Raw genomic sequence first — 19,529 nt, forward strand, 5'->3', positions numbered from 1 at the left:
TTTTTTAATGTGTTTAGGCATGAAGTCATAATAAAAAATAAATAAAAAACTCAAACAATATGGATCATACATTCCGTATCTCTGTTACTTTGTGGAGAAGAGAAGATGAGTATCCTTAATTGAACAGAGCTGCTCACACTTGCATGTTCTGTTAAACTATAAAGAGCAAAATACATGATTGTTAGGAAATGATTGTTACAATTTTTAAAGTTATAATTTATAGACATTTTAAGAAAGAAATAATTTACCTGTTGAGAGTATGTTGACAGTCTGTGTAACTGTAGTGTATAGCTGAGCTCCAGAAAATCAGTGTTGAGGAGGCTTTGACAGTTACAGATTTGAAAAACAAAAAGGCGAGAATAAAGAATCCTAAACTCTAACACAAAGAACCATTTCAGCATAAAAAGGGTTCTTCAGGACATTCTTTATATGTAAAGAACCATCTTTTTGGTTTGTATGTTTGGAGTGTATGAGGAAAGGAGTTTACAAAGGAGTGGGAAAAGAAGGGAAGAATTCATGTGTACACAAAGGGGCATGACTACACTCTGAATGTCAACAAAACTGGCATTACAAAATGGCAATGTGGATGAGATGTCCATGTAAGTATAGAGTATGCATTTTGTTCTTCTGGTTCTTTTGAATTGAATTCAGATGAAAGTTCAAGCTCCTTTGCTCTGTGACTTTGTGCTTTGAGTTTATCCCAGGCTCACATATGACTCATTGTAGTGGCATTTTGGCTTTCCACTGGTGCAATAAATACAAAAACCCACTATATATTTCACATCATAAAAGGCTCACCATAAGTCCAATTAATCTGCAATCTGTGTCACACAGCAAACTGTCTCCATTTGTCTGATCACAGGGGGCAAGCATTTCATGGCACTGACACCGTGTCTGTCTGCAAGGTCATTGGCACTTTTATAGTGTAATTTGACTCATCTGCAATTTGTTACGCATTTTTACTTTGCGTTTGGTGTAAAATAGCACTAACAAATGAGACGGTCAGGAAAACAATCATCAAACAAAAAAATCTATTTGTACTATGTTCAAAAGATTCAAGAAATAAGTGTAAAGGACTCATTTTGACAATCTATTTGAATCTAATAATTGTAGTTATTTGTTCTTAATGCCATTTTGAATCAACACTTTATTTTACAATGTCCTTAATTGTTACACGTTTCGTGTAGTTACTGAAGTAATAACTATAAATTATCAATAATTACATGCAACAACCTTATCCATACCCTAATCCTAACCTAACCTACACAGTATTTAAATGTAAACATGGATACCTTAAAATAAAGTGTAACCCATATTTATTTAATTTTTAATTTTTTACTTTGTTATTTATTTACTTATTTACTTTTTACAAAATTCTGTTTGACAAGCAACATGAAGGTTGGAGGGGGGGGGGGGGAGGGGGCATTTCCTTTCCCTCTGAATGAAGAAATGTTTTGAGGGGGAAATAGTCTTAGATCATAATTAGCCTATGTTATACAGATGTTTGAATGCAAAAATGTCAGCAGATTGCTTGTTTGCTTCTTTTCTGAAAGACAAAGTCCACTAATCAAACTGTACTAAACATTACTTCATGAGTGTACAAACATGATTATGTATATGAAACCATAGATGTAAATTAACAACACATTTTCACTGTTTTGAGGAGAATAAATTTAGCATTAAGCTCCTGTGGTATAGCCTGCTGTACATCTTTCTGACAAATATGGCGTCAGAATAGTATAATATGCACCAAAGTTTAATATTTACAGATATATTGTTTTAAAAAGTATTTAATAATATTTAAATAAGTAAATAAAAACAAGAATGAGCAATAGCAACACCTTATACCAATAATTATTTCACTTTTGTACACAGCTGGGCATTTTTTATTTATTGAACAGCGCCGTTATGTCCACCTCGGTATAACCAAAATCACATCCCACTCTCATCTGTGGACTTCTAAAGCCAGAACACTGATTAGCCCTCAACCCACAGACATCCCCCTGCTCCAGATGAAAGATGGGAAAAGGCTTTTTCCACTAACTAGTAATGTCCTGATGTTTCTCATCTGCCTCCGTTTTGGTTCTGGAAAAAAAATGCAAGTCAGCCAGCAATGAGACACCATATGCTCACATTCTCTGGTTCAACATGACCTGGGAAAAGGTGAAGCAGATCAGACTGCTTTCTCCACAGATATCTGTATTTGTGACGTGCAAGTATGGACTTTTCTGGTTAAATATTGAGAAATATCCACTCTCTTGTGCTACTGATTATTCTAAATGACCCACTCTATCTCAGTGATTGCAATGGAAAAGTAGCAAGTAAATGATTGGAACTAATTGCAATAAGAATTTTGGCTGCTTTAGCTGCGTGGTTAGTACATCTGCCTTTCCATATCCTGACAGACTTCAGCTTCTAGGGAGCATTATGTCATTTTTTGGCCTGGCTGTACATGTTAAGGTTTGAATCCCATGGAAAATTACTCTAAACTGTGTGGAGTAGTGGCAGGTTGGAATAATAAGAACTTTCTCAGCAATCTTTAATGTGTTGAAAATGAGATTTCTCATTATTCTCATTCGTTTTTCTTCGTTATCAAAAGTACTCTCAGGGACAGTCCATGACTTTGTACACCTTTACTTTTTCGCTCTCGAAAAAAAAGGTGCATATTAGGATCTTAATGATGCTCATAGTACTTTGCAGGCAACATACAAGTACAATTTTTTCTTTTTTTACTGCAGTTTTCATGACCTCCATGATGAAAATATAAACTACTCAAAAAGAACATAAAAAAAAAACTATTATTGTATTTACAATGTGTTGTAGGCCTAATAAGAAAGTTACAATGCGTAAGTCAAGTCAATTTAAGTCAACTTTATTTATATAGCGCTTTTTACAATACAGATTGTATCAAAGCAGCTTCACAGTGATAACATGAAAATAATACAACAAAGTTTGTTTGTTTGTTAAACGTAAACTCTGTAATACACTATTTGACAGGGTAAAATAACTGCATGGGTGCCTGGCAATGGTCGGAATATTTGGGTTTCCTGTTGGGTGGGCTTCAGGTCAGATAATTACGCCACTGTGTGCATGCAACCCGCAATCACAAACGCAGGCCGTATGAATCATTGGGATCACCCAGACAGCTGAACAATTTCAACAACCATAGAACGTAGAACACAGAAGTCATTAAATTAGGAACAGGATTCAATCTTGGATGTCCACTAAACCTCTGCACAAAGAAAAACAATGACAATAGACATTTGCAGACAGAAGATAAATCTTTTTCTTTTTTTATCTAAGATCAAAATGCTGGAACTAAATAACTGCACAATGACTTGCAGCCAAACAAAAAGCAGCTGCAGTTTGTTTGACTGTCTTAAATGGATTGGTTCTTTTTTATCTGTGTGAGCTCAACTCACCACTAAAATGTTCGCAATTGGAGTATGTTTTGCATTTGGATGCCACCTCCATGTCTGGTGCTCTGTTGCTCATGTTGGTCTGAGCGCTTCCGTAGTTTACATACAGAGACATAATGACAAAGCAATGTTATCCCCCTCTGACTTTTTCTGGACTAACAAGGCATGTGAAATACACAAAGACCAGCTAAAATTAGGGAATTCCATATGGGGCAAAGTAAATGAGTCACTCTTTAAACTGTGTGAGCTTGTAAGCACTGCACGATCTTTAAATCACAAGGGTCTATCCCTCCCCCTCCCCATTGGCAACAAGAGATTTGATAGTTTTAAACCATAAATAAGTCAGAACAAGCAGCTTCTTCTGAATATTTAGCAATTTTAAAACACTATTTTTTCCGTCTCGCACAAGCACACACTGTTTTAATACTTCATCGCTAGGGGAAAAAAAAGCTTATGACTCATCCACCCACATGGAAACATTTTCCCTTCACATGGCAGGATTTTTGTTTATTTAAATTCAATAAATCTATTACTCTGTGTTTTGACAAATAACCTTTCTCCCTCATTAGTTCATAACACCACATCCAGAACGACATCGTCCATAAACAGAACGACGGTACTGTTGATCTGTACGATGGTGTTCAGATTTGATGAATGGCAACACTTGCAGTGCTGAATTGAAAATCTAAACAGACGCAGACAATGTGCAGTATTACAGTGAGACCAAAAAAGTGCAGTGGGGGACAAAGAGCTCATTTTAAGAGGTAATGTCGTTGCAGCAACAACAGGTATATGCTTAAACAGTTCCTACAGATTCATTTCCAGACTTTCATTCTGCCATCAAGCTGTTGCAAAAAACAAATCTATGATGACAAAAACTCTTCAAAGAGGATTGCATAGAGAGTTTGGTAGAGGAGAAGGATTTGAAATCTGCTAACCTTTACAGCACGTCACCTCTGTGGCATGTAGCATGATGGGATACAGACATAACCCTTAACCCTTAAAAGCGAACTCATTAGGAATGGCAAATAGCACTTTACGAACATCTGTCTTAAGAATAGGTAAGATCTGGTTTTGTAAACCTCCCTCAGGAGTGCTTGTTTTATGAAGACACCAGGCCTAAGCAAAGAAAAACACCATCATAATAATGTTGATTTATCATTTGTCAAGTAAAAATAAAAAAATTAAGCAAGCAAAAAAGCACCAACTTTCAAAGATTAGGAACGGATATCAGTTTCATTTCAATAAGTTAACAAATGGCTGTGCTGTTTCACACACACGCACCGCAGCTGCTCCAGTAAAGCCTGTCTGTGACCCCTGACCGCTCCTGATGTCTAAGACTTCAGTTCAGCTGGCCTGCATTTATTACTGCTTGAAGTAGTGTGAGGTCAATGATGACCTCAGATCTGGAAATAATATGTGCTTTGAAGATTTTTCATCACTTGGAATGAACAATCAAAAAATAAATAAAAAAAGAGAGATATAAAATACAAAAAAAATAGGCTGGTACAAATGATAATTAAAAAAACTAAAACAAAAAAACATCTATAGGTTTCACAGGTTTAGTTCTTTCATGAGTGCCAGTCCTGGTCACAGAATAAAACACAAAGGAAATGCATGCACACACAAATGAGGAATATGTCAATATTTTTTATAACGTTTTGTGTTTTTACAGGACAAAAAAGACCGTAGTGCAAAGGATCATGCTCTAAGTCCAAATAACAAGTCTCCTTTAAAATGTTTGAAAAGGCTATTATGAACTATACAGTTCAGGCTCTGGAATAAAAGTTGAAGGTTTTATTCCAGATAGGGGAAAACAGTGAATTTACCTGCCAGAGATCTGGCACTTTCCCCATTGACCATTTTGCCCTTGGACAACATACCTAACCACAATTCCACAATAAACTGCATCTGCAAAGTTGGTGCAATCTCAAAATGTAAAAGATGAAAAAATGCAATATGGAAGATAAAATTCAAAGACAAAGAGTAAAATGGATGGGTTTAATATTCTCACAGTACCATATGTGCCCATTGTTTCAGCACATATGGAGTGCACTTTTATTCTCAAGCTGAAAGGATGTGACAGTGGCCAACAGCTGGTACGTTTCCTCTACTTTTTCAAAACTACTCTTGCGTGAGAAACCAAGAAGGCAGTGCAAAACATCTGAATAGCAGACAGAGATGCACTGTCAACAAAACATTTGTCAGACAGTGGAAAACATCTTAAATACAACTGTGTGCCTCCCAAAATAAACTGATTTAAGCTGTCGGTTGTTTCCACTGTAAAACAATCATTCGGTTTTTTTGGCTATTATAAACTGAATTTGTCCTTCACTGCAAACTCTGCCTAATAATCAGATTTTCATAAGCTTCTTTTTCTAACAACAAAATGCAAGTAAACTTTCAGTTATTTTTTCACTGCATCAACATAAGAGAATATAGTTTACATAGTATATAATTATATGCATGGCCTTAAAAATGAGACTGGTGTTAAATATTGCAAGAAGTCATTTCGATTACCTGATGTGCCAACATTTGTAATGTGATACAATTGAAATTACGCATATGAAAAATGTCGTGATTTATTCCGATGAGTCATTTTGTACAACAGATGGAAATGAAAGTCTTAACCATCACAAACCATCGTCTTCGTTGGACTGAAATTACACAAAGATCAAATTTTGAACTAACATCAAAACAGCACAAATGGCCTGAACAATATATTCATATAGTGGAGTATTTATGCTGAAAAATTATAATTTACAATATTGACAGCAGTGCCATATTTCAAAGCAGATGTGAAATTTGTACAAGTACAACCATTTGGAAATTGTCCTATATCACTGTGGTTGATGACTTCAAGAAGCAGAACAGAGAAGAGAAAGATGGCGGCTCCATCACTGAGCAGGACCTGCGTGTGTGTGTGTGTGTGTGTGTGTAGGGTCCTGGACACCAGAGGGTTTTTTTCCGTAAATCTGAGTATCTGAGAGGTGTTGAAGAAGAGGATGGGAGAGAGTGGAGTGCTTATCAGTTCTCAAGAAAAGCCACGTAGTCAGTGAGTCTGGCCAGCTGTTGTTCGTTTGGAACCAGAGAGACAGGGGGCGGATCTGGAGAGAGGGGAAGGCAGAACAGAAACATGAGAGGAGCGGGGATTCCTTCAAATCATCTATGATCTGCTCTATAACACATAGACATGCGAATGTAAACAAAGACGTGCCACAGAATAAACGCATGAATATGTGAGAGAGAGAGGCTGTTGCAGATGCAAAAGCACAAGAAAGAAAAATGTCATGGCAACGGTTGAATTGATCAACTTCAGCTGCTTTTAGTGAGAGCTGCAGGTCATCAGTACTGGGAATAATTTCTCAATCATCAGTTACTCAAATGCATTACGGACATCTGCGCTGTCTCACGAGGCCCATGCAAAAACCCAGATGCTGCTTGTTCCTGTTTCTTTGTAATAAACATGTCTCGTAAAAATGGTTCTCAACAGTTACAGGCAAACACATAAAAAGCTGTGTGCACTACAATACAAAACGCAAAGAGCAGCATGATTCAGAACAATGAACAGAAGGTGACCAAAAACTAATGAAATTCTAATGAGAATCTTGAAGAAACTGAGAGCCAATCAGAAACGAACATGAGAGCAGGATGAAAATGGAATTGGAGTGAAGTCACCCATTCACATGCTTGTTATGAAATAACCATGCAGAACCATTAACTCAACGGAACAAGGTTTTTATACAGAGGAGGGGCCATGAGTAAAACCTTATGGAGGAATGAGTCATAGAGTGGACAAAAAACACATGTTCTTGTTGGTTATAAGAAGTGAAACAGTGCCCCCACCTGGTTTCTGTGGCATGATCATCCTGGTGTTTGGATCTGCATGCCACCCATGGCTAACTACACCTTAAGTGAAAGAAAAACGGACGTTTACATTACAAAGTGCTGGACAATAAAGGGTTTGCACTTTGCACATCTCTAAACCAATACAAGTTGCTTTTGCAGAAGATCAAGAAATAGTCACAGCCAAAAGAAACTTATTTTCTAGTGATGACCAAACACGTGTGAAACAACTCCAACAGAATTGCAGGCATGTTTAAATATATTTCTTCAAAATATTTTATTTACATAAAAATCATCATATACATATACATGTATGTGTGTTTGTGTGCGTGTGTATTGTGGCACTCTGTCTAGGATTATATACCTTTAACCGCCTCTTCTACAGAGTATCCCACAAAGGCAGCAAAGTCGTCTGCACTGATAGAGGTGTAAGCTTGAGCTACAAGCCCATAAGCCCTCCTACGGGTGGACTCTACAAGAAACACAAAATGCAAGAAAAACAAATTAGAGGTTTTCCAGAGGTGGCAATCTCCCATATGTAATACTTTTATTCAGCGAGAACTGACACAGACTTAAGCAACACACGTGTTTTCAACTTAGTTTATTAGTTCAGTTTCTTTCTTAAATAAAGTGCTGCTGTACACAACAATCAAGAAAACCAAACAAAGACAATACAAACACAAAAACATAAAAGACTAATATTTAGTTCTCTCCTGGGTCAGACTCAAAAGCCAAGATGTAAAAGCCATTTTAAAAGCATTCAAAGTGGGGGCAGAGCAGATGGAGAGCGGTAAGTTATTCCATAACCTAGGTCCAGTTATTGAAAAGGCACGATCACTTTTTCGCTTGAGTCGGGACCGCTGTACCTGAAGCAAAAGTTTCTCTCAAATTCTTTACTGGCTGGTGTAGAATAACAAGATCTGACAGATAAGAGAGAGTGAGGCCAGTTACAATTTTAAAAATCACTTTCACATACTGGTCAATAGTCTAGCTGCAGCATTTTGAACCAGCTGCAATCGATTCATCCCTGCCTGGTAGAGTCCTAAATACACATAATTACAATAGTCCAGACTGGATGATATAAAAGCATGGATGATCATCTCCAGATCTCTAGAATCGCATAGGTTTTATCTTAGCAATAAACCTGAGGTAGTAAAAAACTAGTTTCCACCACAGCATTAACTTGTTTAGCAAAATTCAACTCTGGATAAAAAAAAAAAATATATATATATATATACCCAGATTGTTTGCGTATGGGTGAACATTTCTAGCGAGGGGCCCCTTTTTCAGCCTGGCTCGTCTAAGGGCCAGAACCAGGGTGAAGCGCGTCCTTGTGCGTGAGTTGCTCTACGCAGACGACGCTGCATTCGTGGCTCACACTGAACAAGAAATTCAGGAGATGTGCAATTCTTTTGCCACTGCCTGCACAGAGTTCGGACTCACCATAAACCTCAGTAAGACAGTGGTGATGGCTCAGAATGTTCTTGCTCCCCCTCACGTCACCATCAATGGCACAGTGCTGTCGGTTGTCGAAAAATTTGTCTATCTCGGCTCAACTCTGACAGCAAACAACAGCCTTGATGCTGAACTGAATACCAGGATCGGTCGTGCCTCAACAACCTTTGGGCGTCTTCAGTCTCGTGTCTGGAACAACAGCCACCTTTCTCTCAAAGTAAAGGTGCGCGTATATGAATCCTGTGTGCTCTCTGTTTTATTATATGGAAGTGAAACGTGGCCTACATACCGGCGGGAGGAGCACAAGCTTAATGCTTTCCACTTCCGTTGTCTACGACAGATCCTTGGCCTGTCATGGCAGGATCGGGTCCCGAACACCACTGTATTGAAGCTCACTAACAGCAGTGACATGTACACCGCAATCCGGAGGAGACGTCTTGGATGGATCGGCCATGTGCGTCGTATGCCGGATGAACGTATCCCAAAATCCATCTTCCATGGGGAGTTAGCTGTTGGACATCGCCCTCGTGGCCGACCCAAGCTCCGTTTCAAGGATGTCATCAAGCGGGATATGAATGTCTTTAACATCAACCCTGACCGATGGCATCATATTGCGGAAGACAGGGCAGCTTGGCGGTCTGCGCTGACAGAGGGCATGACTCTGTCATGCCAAGCTTACATTAGCTTTTGCACAGATAGACGGCATGCTAGACATCGTTTAGATCGGCGCTTGCGCTGCAAAAGGCCTTGATGATGATGAGAACATCTGGGAAAATGCTAACTTTAGCCTGATAGCACCAAAAAAAAAAGAAAAGAAAAAAGCCCCGCTGACCAAAGCCACGCCTCCTGAAAGCATTAACGCGCACAGCCCAGAAGACCGGAGACAACGTTACTGCAATACATAGTGTGTCATTCACCAGTGAGAAAACTTTATAGTAGTTAGTAACAGTACTACAATACCAAACGTAAACAAATTCTTAAAAACGGAATTAGATGCAGCAAGTTTTCTGTTTGTTTAGCTAGCAAAACTTCTCAGTGTGTAATAATATTTCTTGCATGCCAGGGGTTCCACGGTGAGAGTCTGGTTGTTGTTGCTTGCCTGCCATTCTCGCTCTGTCTGCACAACGTACATGAACACGCTGATGACTTGCGTTTACAGGCTGCGCAGTGGTATGCAAACACACACTGACCAACAGGGAACACATGCTATAGGATCGTTCGGACCGAACGCAACGATTCAACAAACATTCTATGGTACTAAATGCATTTAGACCGCTTAACAGAGGGGTTGCTATCAGGATAATTTGAAGATCAGAGAGATCAGGAGATTGCTATCAGGAGATTTTCAAAAAAAATAAAAATTCTGCAGAGAATCACCTACGGCACCTTTAAAGGAGAACTCCGGTCAATTTTAACATTGAGCTCATTTTTTTGTACATTTGGAGTGCTGTCAATACAGAGAACAACGACAAAAATCGGTGTTGCCTACACCGAGTTATTCTATTTTTAAAATTTGCACCCTATTGACTTCAATGGGGCAAGTAGTAAGCCTGCTTTTTAGCCTCTTAACATCCTTTAAGTGTCATTACAAGTGCACAGAAAATGTGAGTGATTCCTTCCGAGTGAACACGGGTGGATCTGACTGCAGTAGATGTTAGAGATATTAATAAAAATGAAGTTAATTCAGCCAGCGCTCATACCTTTGTTTACATCCTGTTTTCGGTGGAAGGCCATAGTAATCGATTGTCGAGTTCACGCGCATAGGTTTAGTACCTATGATCACGCGCGTGAACTCGACAATCGACTACTATGGCCTTCCACCGAAAACAGGATGTAAACAAAGGTATGAACGCTGGCTGAATTAACTTCATTTTTATTAATATCTCTAACATCTACTGCAGTCAGATCCACCCGTGTTCACTCGGAAGGAATCACTCACATTTTCTGTGCACTTGTAATGACACTTAAAGGATGTTAAGAGGCTAAAAAGCAGGCTTACTACTTGCCCCATTGAAGTCAATAGGGTGCAAATTTTAAAAATAGAATAACTCGGTGTAGGCAACACCGATTTTTGTCGTTGTTCTCTGTATTGACAGCACTCCAAATGTACAAAAAAATGAGCTCAATGTTAAAATTGACCGGAGTTCTCCTTTAAGTGGAGAAAATTCGTAGCCATCCAGCATTCAACAACCTCAAGACACTTAACAATGGTGGAAGAGGGGACTTATCAACTGGGTGTAATGGGACATACTGTTGAGTGTCGTCACGTCAGCATAACAGTGTATGAGATCTCATATTTCCTGAAAATAGACCCCAAAGGTAACATATACAGGGAAAATAGAATTGGGCTCAATATCGACCCTTCTATTATAATTCTCAACTGAGAATAATAATAAATCATACTTGATAATTTTCCAAATCAGCATATGAGAATGATTTCTAAAGGATCATGTGACACTGAAGACTTGAGCAATGGCTGTTGAAAATTCAGCTTTGCCAACACAGGTATAAATAACATTTCCAAAATATATGAAATTTATCATATTATCAAATTATACATTTTCTTTTACATTTTGATAATATTTCACAATGTTATTGGTTTATTATATTTTTATTCAAATAAATGCAGCCTTGGTGAACATAATAGATTTCTTTGAAAACATAGCCTAAATCCTAACGACACCAAACTTTTAATGGTAAAATTAGTTATGTTTATGCGAAATGTGCGTTTATAGTTTTAAATCTTACTTTACATATAAATATTTTTAAGTGAAACAAACTGAAATCATGTTTGTTTAAACTTTCAAGTTGCATTATGCATTGAGAAATTTGATTATTGATTATTAAACAAAAGTACAATCATTTTGCTTAAAAATTATTTTATAGTGTAATTAAGCAAATTGAGAGGACAACAGTTGCTTTCAAATGTTATCAAGATTGAAAGGTGATGATGTCTGTAAAAGTATTTGTTATCACACTTCCAATTACTGAAACTGACTTTAAATAATGTTGTGAAAGCACTAAAGGAATTGTGTGACATTATCTATCAACCCAAGGTTAACCTAAAGAAGATACATGAAAAACAGATAAATATTTGTTTGGTTTTAATTATTTATATTCCTTTGTTTGCTATAATGGAGAGAAGTACGATTCAAAGGCTTACAGACACTTCTAAACACTTTAAGCCCTTGAACTAAATATATAGCAACTCTCATAGCAACAGTGTTTACTAACAGCTACTGGTATGCAACACCAAGGAGGTCAGCATTGAATACAAGACTGTCGTTTGGAAATTACAGGCAGACAAGAACATGTTATACAATGACCTGTACAGAAAGAAAACCAGATACACCCAATGTGTGAAAAAAAGTTGGTCTTAGCACCTCACAAGCAACAAGAAACCTTGAACAGTTACATTTAGGGGATTTATTGTATGTTGCTTGTTTATTTTTAACAACAGTCATTCCAAGTGCTTGTCAATCCATGATAGACAACCTGATTCCTCACTTCCCTTGACCCTCTATCATGAATAGCAAGAGCTGCTGAGCAAAGCAGTGCTTGGGGGAGGTGGAGTGGTGTCCATCTGTCCTATTCTGGTATCCTACCCCAATGTCCCCCCAGCCATATCTCATCTTCTTTCCTTTTAAAAATAGCATGTGCCTTTAACCAGAGAAGTTGAGAGTAAAGAGTGCACAGAGTTCACTTGTAAACAGTTACCTTTAGAGTAAGTCCAAGATACTCTATTTAAACTGCATCCTTAAATGTGTAACTTGGTTTATACATCTAAAAAAAAAAATATAATAATAATAATAAAAATATATAAATAAATAAACTCAAATCTCAAATTTGAAAATTTTATTTAATACCAAAGCATTAAATCCACATTTGAGTAAACTGAACAAACAGACCTACATAACCACATTTCGTGAAATGACAACAATGATAAATTTTTTTGTGAAACAAATGTGAAAGTATGAAGGTAACTTCTAAAGTGACAACAGCAGAATTTTAACTACATTATAAAAAGTATAAAAATGGCACCTAGTTAATCTGAAATATTCTTATGATGATACGAGTTGAAATGCTGACACTGCTTAGCAGTGATAAACGAACATTTAAAACATCTTTCTCATTGTCACCATCCTTGCTTGATCTTCTTGTCGTTCCTCACATCCTATTTGACCTCCAAGACACTCTTCCTTTACTGCAACCCATTTACTCCTCTTCCTGATCCTCAGCATCTTCAAATTCCTCCTCCTCATCTGCTCCGAAGTCCATCTTGGACAACAAAGTCTCCACATGTTCTGTATCCAGAGTGAAATGGTCCATTCTTTCAAAGCCTGGCTCCGGCCTTTCTTCAGCAAGTGAGCTCTTCGCCGCATCCTTTGTCTGGACAATCAGGTTCTTGGAGGCCTGCAGGAACTCAGCGGCACTACTTTGCTCCAGCGCCAGCACTGCAGTGTCCGTTAACTCTGTGGCTGCCTGAAGACGATCCCCGTAACGCCTAGCCAGACTTCTGAGGGCAGCTACCTTCTCATCCTGCTCCTTGCCAATACGTTCCAAAAGAGCATTCTTACGCTCCTCCAAGGCTGCGTACAGAGAATCGAAGCATTCACCAAGCCTTTGCTTGGCACATTGAGCATTGTCCTGAACGACTGTGCAGGCCTCCTCCATCTGGTTGAGCAACGCCTGAAGGCGACCGTTCCCTGCCACAAGAGCATCAATGGCGTTACTCAGCTCTCCCTTTTGAGCCTGATAGACACTAGCAAGTGGTGACACCTCACAGTCTTTATGTTGGCCAAATACCTTACACATAGAGCAAGTGGGAGTCTGGTGAGTCACGCAGTAGATGTTGATCTTCTCGTCCTCGTGCTCTTGGCACAATGGCTCCTTGGAGTTTTTGGGTTTTATCGAAGTTTCTGTGGTGGTGTTTCCACCACCTCCACCCTCCTGCTGCTGTTTGTATATGTCAATTATGTTCTCAACTAGAAGATTTCTCTGAAGTCCATGCACGCCATGACGATCGAGAACCACTTCAAATCGGCAAGTAGGGCACCGGAAGACACCACCGGAGAAACGGTAAGGGTTTCGAGAGTCATAAAGATCACTAGCACACCCTCGACACAGGTTATGTTGACAGGGCAGGATCACCACCGGTTTAGTGAACATGTCCAGACAGATCGGGCAGCTCAGCTGTTTCTCAAGGCTCTCCATGGAGCCAGGAGAACCTAACAAAGAGGCAGTTCGCTGAATTTCCATGTCGGTGGTCGACTTCACTTCAGCCACTCCAGTGGCTGTCTTCTCAAAAAAATGTGTAAAAATTAAACTGTGGCACGGCAGCAAATGATCCCTTGCAGTTATCAGATCTGTTCTGGGGCACAGTAGCCAGGGCTTTATACTACCCTCGGCCAGTGGGTGACATGCCATTCCTCCAACCAATCAGAGAACACATTCCTATCCACTTGTTTTCAAGATTCATTTTTGGAGATGCAAAAGCCCCCACCCCTTTACAACACATGTGTTGTGTCATGATGATACCATAACACTCCTACCCTTTCCTGTACAGTGAGATTTCAATGGTGAAATATTTTGAGTGGTGACAAACAAGTTGCATGTCAAGAAAACAAACCCTGTCTATTACAAAACCCCTTTGACTTTTCATGGCTAATTTCTTATTTCTTCAGAAGAAGAAAAAAATGCCAAATTGTACACTAACTCTAATAAGCTCCTGCATTCTTTTTTTTCTCTTTTTTTTTTACATTTTCTTAAAATTCTGAGGAATAGTATTTTTGAAAATATATTTTATTTTGAGGAACAACCCATAAATCATTCAAAACGTATCATTTTTCTAAATAATTTCTTGTTCAAATGTTCTTTAGTAATTTGTTTGAGAAAAGCAACTGTTGATGTCCTAAAACACAGTACATAGGGAACCCATGAACACATGCAAAGGGTTATTTTTAACCTATCCTTGGCCTGGGTGGGTCAAGTGCTGACACGTGGGGATCAAATGAAAGCTGTGTTTTAACATGAACCCTGAAGATACAGAGAAGAGATTGCAAAAGAACTGTTGCTCCCTTAGAACAAGAAAAGGATACAACAAAATGTAGCATTTAAATGATAAAGTAACTTCCAAACTTAAATTGTCCCTACAAGCAGTCATCATTCGAAGGATTCACACTTGGCCTATGAATAGAGTTAAATGTCTGAGCTAAGTTTAGTCATGAACCACTTGAAATTGCATTCGAGAGCAAGATATGTGCCACTTCCTAGGGTAAATTCTCATTTCTTTTTGCACATCTATCCATATTTAAATGCTGTTTTTTTTTTTTTTTTACACGCATATCATTTTAAAATTTTGCTTGGAAAGCTAAATCACACAGATAATCATATTCTATGACTCGATTGGTAAATCTGGCCGGTCTCACGAACCAATTGCAATTTTATGACGTAAAACCGTAAAAAGTTAATTTAAACATTGGTAAACCGAAATATTAGTAAACCATAGTAAATCACACATATTTATTTAGAGCATAAAGTTATGTGTAATTCTTGAGAAAATCTGCACAGAGTGAAATTACACGCTGCTTGGCTAAAACCATTTTTGTGATCATGATGCAGTGTTTTCCAATGTCATTTGAAAGTTCAACCAATGGAAACTGGATCTCTGGTATGGTGGGTAGGAACGATGTGTGAGACAAATCAGTAGGGATGCACCGGAATTTCAGTCGATAATTTTATATAATGGTATTTTCGTTTTTTGGCCGAGAGAGAAAAAAGGCCCAAAATGCATGCCGCCCTGCCCCTCAGCGATCAGCTGAGCAATAGATTATGTTAATTTTGGGCTCATTTTAATTGTAATAATATGCTGTAAAAAATGAAGTGCCATTTTCAATTATCTGAGAATGTTTCATGAGCTGTATGATGTTTTTGACACATTGCAGTACATTATTTTATAGATTATGAAAAAAAAGAAATTCTATTTATCAGCAAATAACTCAGCAATACTTAAGAGTTTTTCAAAGTGGATACATTCACTGTAAAGTTCAGACTCTAAGCTTTCAAATGACATCAACTTTGTGTTAATCAAGGCAAGATTTTTGAAAAATATGGTAATGAATATTTTCGCAGCTAGGTGGCGCCTGCTGGCGGTACACTCGGTTTTAGAGGGATTACTCAGCACTCGTTAGGAGTTAATAAATGTAATTAGAGGCATTAAAAAGCTGAGATCCTAAGCTTTAAAATGATATATAATTTGTGTTGTTCCATTCAGTGGTTGCTTAGTAAAAAAAAAAAATTCTTTCCGAATGGGAATAAATCAAATAAATAAATAAAAAAGCTATAGGCCGCCTATAGGCGGTTATAGGACATGACACAAATTAATACATTTTGAAGCCACTAGATGGCGCTCTTCTTACTTGAAATTTTTATTTTTATAGGCCTGCACTCTATTTTGATATGAAATGTTGCATTTATTGAAAAATAAAATAAAATGAATAAAATAAAAATATATATATATTAATTCTAATGGAAAAAAATAGCTCATAAAAATTATATAATTAATGCAAAGTATCATAAAAAATTCTAAAACTTCTAAATAATAATCAGAAAACATTATAGAACAAAAATATATTTGATTGGTTATCCTGGGAAAAAGTAAAGTAAAATTTTAAGGCTTCGCCCGTTTTCGGGCGGGAGGAAGCTAAGTGTGACTATTTTACGAAGAAGCCCAGAGGGTTAAACGCAGATTCAATAAAAGTATAATATTAACATTTTAATACTAATATTAATAATAAAAAAAACTGAATTTAAAATATGAAATTAATAATTATTTTTTAAAAAGTCATTTTCGGTTTCGGTTTTCTGCAGAGTGCATCCAGAATTTTCGGTTTCGGCCCAGAATTTTAATTTCGCTGCATCCCTACCAATCAGACACTGTTTTATAGCTGGAGTGCGTTTGGATTGCATCGATCGCTCAGATTGACAGGTCTTAATTTACCATGCGCCATGGAATAGGAGTGCACATCTGAAACAGTGCTGGAAGATAATCACAAATCAACCAGAATCTTTTTACTTGTTTCATATTCTGTGTAACTATTAAAGTGGCCCTATTATGCTTTTCCACTTTTTCAACTTTAGTTAGTGTGAAAGTTGCTGTTTGAGCATAAAAATATGTACGATAAAATGGTGGATCGTATCTATAATGTAGGGAAATTACAACAAACATTCCACTCTGAAACGTCCTGTGAAATACGTGCTTGCAAAGTCTGTGCATGAAATCCGTTCTGCACAATCCTCTTGTTCATTAACATTGTCAGGGTCTGACTTGGGCTCAAATTGGTTTGAAACTGACGCCATCCGTAATATTTACACTAGAGAAGAACTCGCAGTTATGGAGGGACGGCACTTATCCCGAGCATGCGCAAACCGGTGCCAATCACAACACACTGGGCCAGCTAATCAATCACAGCACTTTTCGTATTTTGGACACTTTTCACCAAAACAGGAACTATACGGCATGTTCGAGCCAGACAGGAAAGAGAGGTGCTGTAATAATGTAAAATATGTGAAACAATGCGTTTTTTTAACAATCAAGCATGAAAGGTCTAGTTCACCCAAAAATGAAAATTCTGTCAGTAATTACTCACCCTCATATTGTTCCAACCCCGTAAGACTTTCGTTCATCTTCGGAACACAAATTAAGATATTTTTGATTAAATCTGAGAGCTGTCTCACTCCTCCATAGGCTTCTAAGACACTATAACTTGCTGGCCCAGAAAATGCATTAAAGACATCGTTAATATAGTCCAAGTGACTACAGTGGCTCAATCTTAAGTTTATCAAGCGACGAGAATACTTTTTGTGCGCAAAACCCCCCCAAAAATAACTACTTTATTCCATTTCCTTCTCTCTGGGCCTCGAGTTTTTTCACGTAGTGTTTTAGCGCAGCGCGTCTGTGTTGTACGTCACACGTAGGCTCACTATTGGCCGACGCTGGTTTTCATTTTTGGGTGAACTAACCCTAACCCAAAAACAAAATCAAGACTTTGTAAAAGGGCATAATAGAACCACTTTAATATTTTTATGCTTTGTGGTGTTTACACATGCAAGTAGTTCTGCAAGTGAGTCTACATCTGGCTAAGCACAGAACCCTACAATTTCTTAAATGTCAAATCGCATTGAGGATTTGTTTAATTAAACAGACAAGAATAACCACAGATCAAATGAAAAGTTCAAGACCAGTATACCCATCTTCATTATAGATTTCATTTTAGGAATACAGCATAAACCCCAAGCCACATGATCTCAGTACCTTGTAAAGCTTCCATCACAGGGAGAATGCTTTCAGACCACTGGTAAGCAGCAATAGCAGTGTAGATCCCTGGAAAGTCTCGCTGCCAGATACGCTGTCCTACCGCCCATATAGCCGCCAGCTCTGGGTTTGCCTGTAATTAAAATCTGTATCAGAGATCTCAAATGTATTGTGCTTTATGTTGGACTAATTGGAAGCAAACATAAAACTCACTGTTTTGATTGCTTGGGGTATCCGTTTCCAAAGGTATCTAGCATTATTCCTGCATAAAGCAAGTGACTATTATGACAATCAACTGGTAATTTAAATGTATATTAACATCAAATATAATCTATGTGCCATACTCACATGTCATTATGCAGAAGATACAGGACTAGTAACTGAGAATACACCTGAGGTGTAGCAATGCCACCGGGAGCCTAAGTTATAATACAACATGCTTTCAAATTAATGACATTTAGGAGATGAATATGACAATTTGTGTAAAAACAATCAGTCATGCCTGTAATAAAATAACAAATAAACACGAGCACAAGGAAAACTATTACTACACACAAAACCTCATAAACATTTACACACAAGTTCCATACCACATGAATGAGTTTAAAAGTCTCTATTTTATCTTACACTGATGCCTAGAGCTGGCTTTACATGACTAACGTTAATGTTGTTCAACTGACAGACCCATATACTTTAGCTGTTAAGCAGATAACAAACATCCGCAAAATAAACGCATTAATAAATCAATATATCTGTCTGCGTTTACCTCCAGCTCTTGAGTTTCAAACTGCAACAGCAGCTTTTCATCAGGTTCAGCCATCATGACAGACACGGGCATCTTTCACAAGAGCTTCGTATGCTAACGGCTAAGGAAAACAAACCGCTGCTGCTCTGGCTTTGCGACGCCACACTGCCCCCTGCTGGACTGGAGAGCAAACGACGCCACCATGCCTCTTACATTTTTGTATAGCTGAAAAACAAAAATGTGAGGACTGGAGATACAGGTGACTAGTTTTACTCCTATTAGCACGTATATTGATGCACGTTACAGAGTCGCTCTACTTTCTTCAGAGACCCATTTGTGCACAGATATGAGAAGGCTTAACAGCTCACTGTACTGCTCTTCTCAGAAAAGCATTTATTGTGAGGTCAAATTTGATTGACTGTCCTACTGCTAGGCCAGCTGCTCACTATGTTGTCAAGAGAGAAGAGCGTGTCTCAGTGTCTATAATCCACCTCTCTTAACACTGCACTGTATTTAGAAGCGTCTCCAAAAGATTGTTAAAGTGAATGCTTACACATGGAGAAGTCCTTGCGTTGTATGTTTAAAACTTTCTGAAGAGACACCAAATATTCCGTTATATTGCGATTGTGATAATACACTTTATTAATCCATGTTTCTTTGCTTGCTCCACTCTTGTATGACTGACTGAGATTTTTCACATTGGTTTTGATGTGATAAATGCTAACGTCAGTCTTATAAACATTTAGATCAA

The 19,529-nt window shown here is 37.9% G+C and overlaps 2 protein-coding genes across 2 annotated transcripts; both read right to left on the minus strand.

Moving 5' to 3' along the window:
* Window positions 1–5,406: 5,406 nt before the first annotated feature.
* Window positions 5,407–19,120, minus strand: cops8 (COP9 signalosome subunit 8). The gene is made up of 7 exons (XM_084422427.1): window positions 18,800–19,120; window positions 18,382–18,452; window positions 18,247–18,295; window positions 18,034–18,166; window positions 7,630–7,737; window positions 7,266–7,328; window positions 5,407–6,526 (listed from the first exon to the last, which is right to left on the minus strand). The coding sequence occupies exons 1-7, from the start codon at window positions 18,869–18,871 to the stop codon at window positions 6,447–6,449; spliced, it is 576 nt and encodes a 191-aa protein (XP_084278553.1). The 5' UTR covers window positions 18,872–19,120; the 3' UTR covers window positions 5,407–6,446.
* Window positions 11,745–16,145, minus strand: trim63b (tripartite motif containing 63b). The gene has a single exon (XM_084422426.1). It carries the CDS (start codon window positions 14,145–14,147, stop codon window positions 12,936–12,938), a length of 1,212 nt encoding a protein of 403 aa, XP_084278552.1. The 5' UTR covers window positions 14,148–16,145; the 3' UTR covers window positions 11,745–12,935.
* Window positions 19,121–19,529: the final 409 nt, after the last annotated feature.

This window comes from Rutilus rutilus (assembly GCF_951802725.1).
Source record: "Rutilus rutilus genome assembly, chromosome: 10".
Lineage (NCBI taxonomy): Eukaryota > Metazoa > Chordata > Actinopteri > Cypriniformes > Leuciscidae > Rutilus > Rutilus rutilus.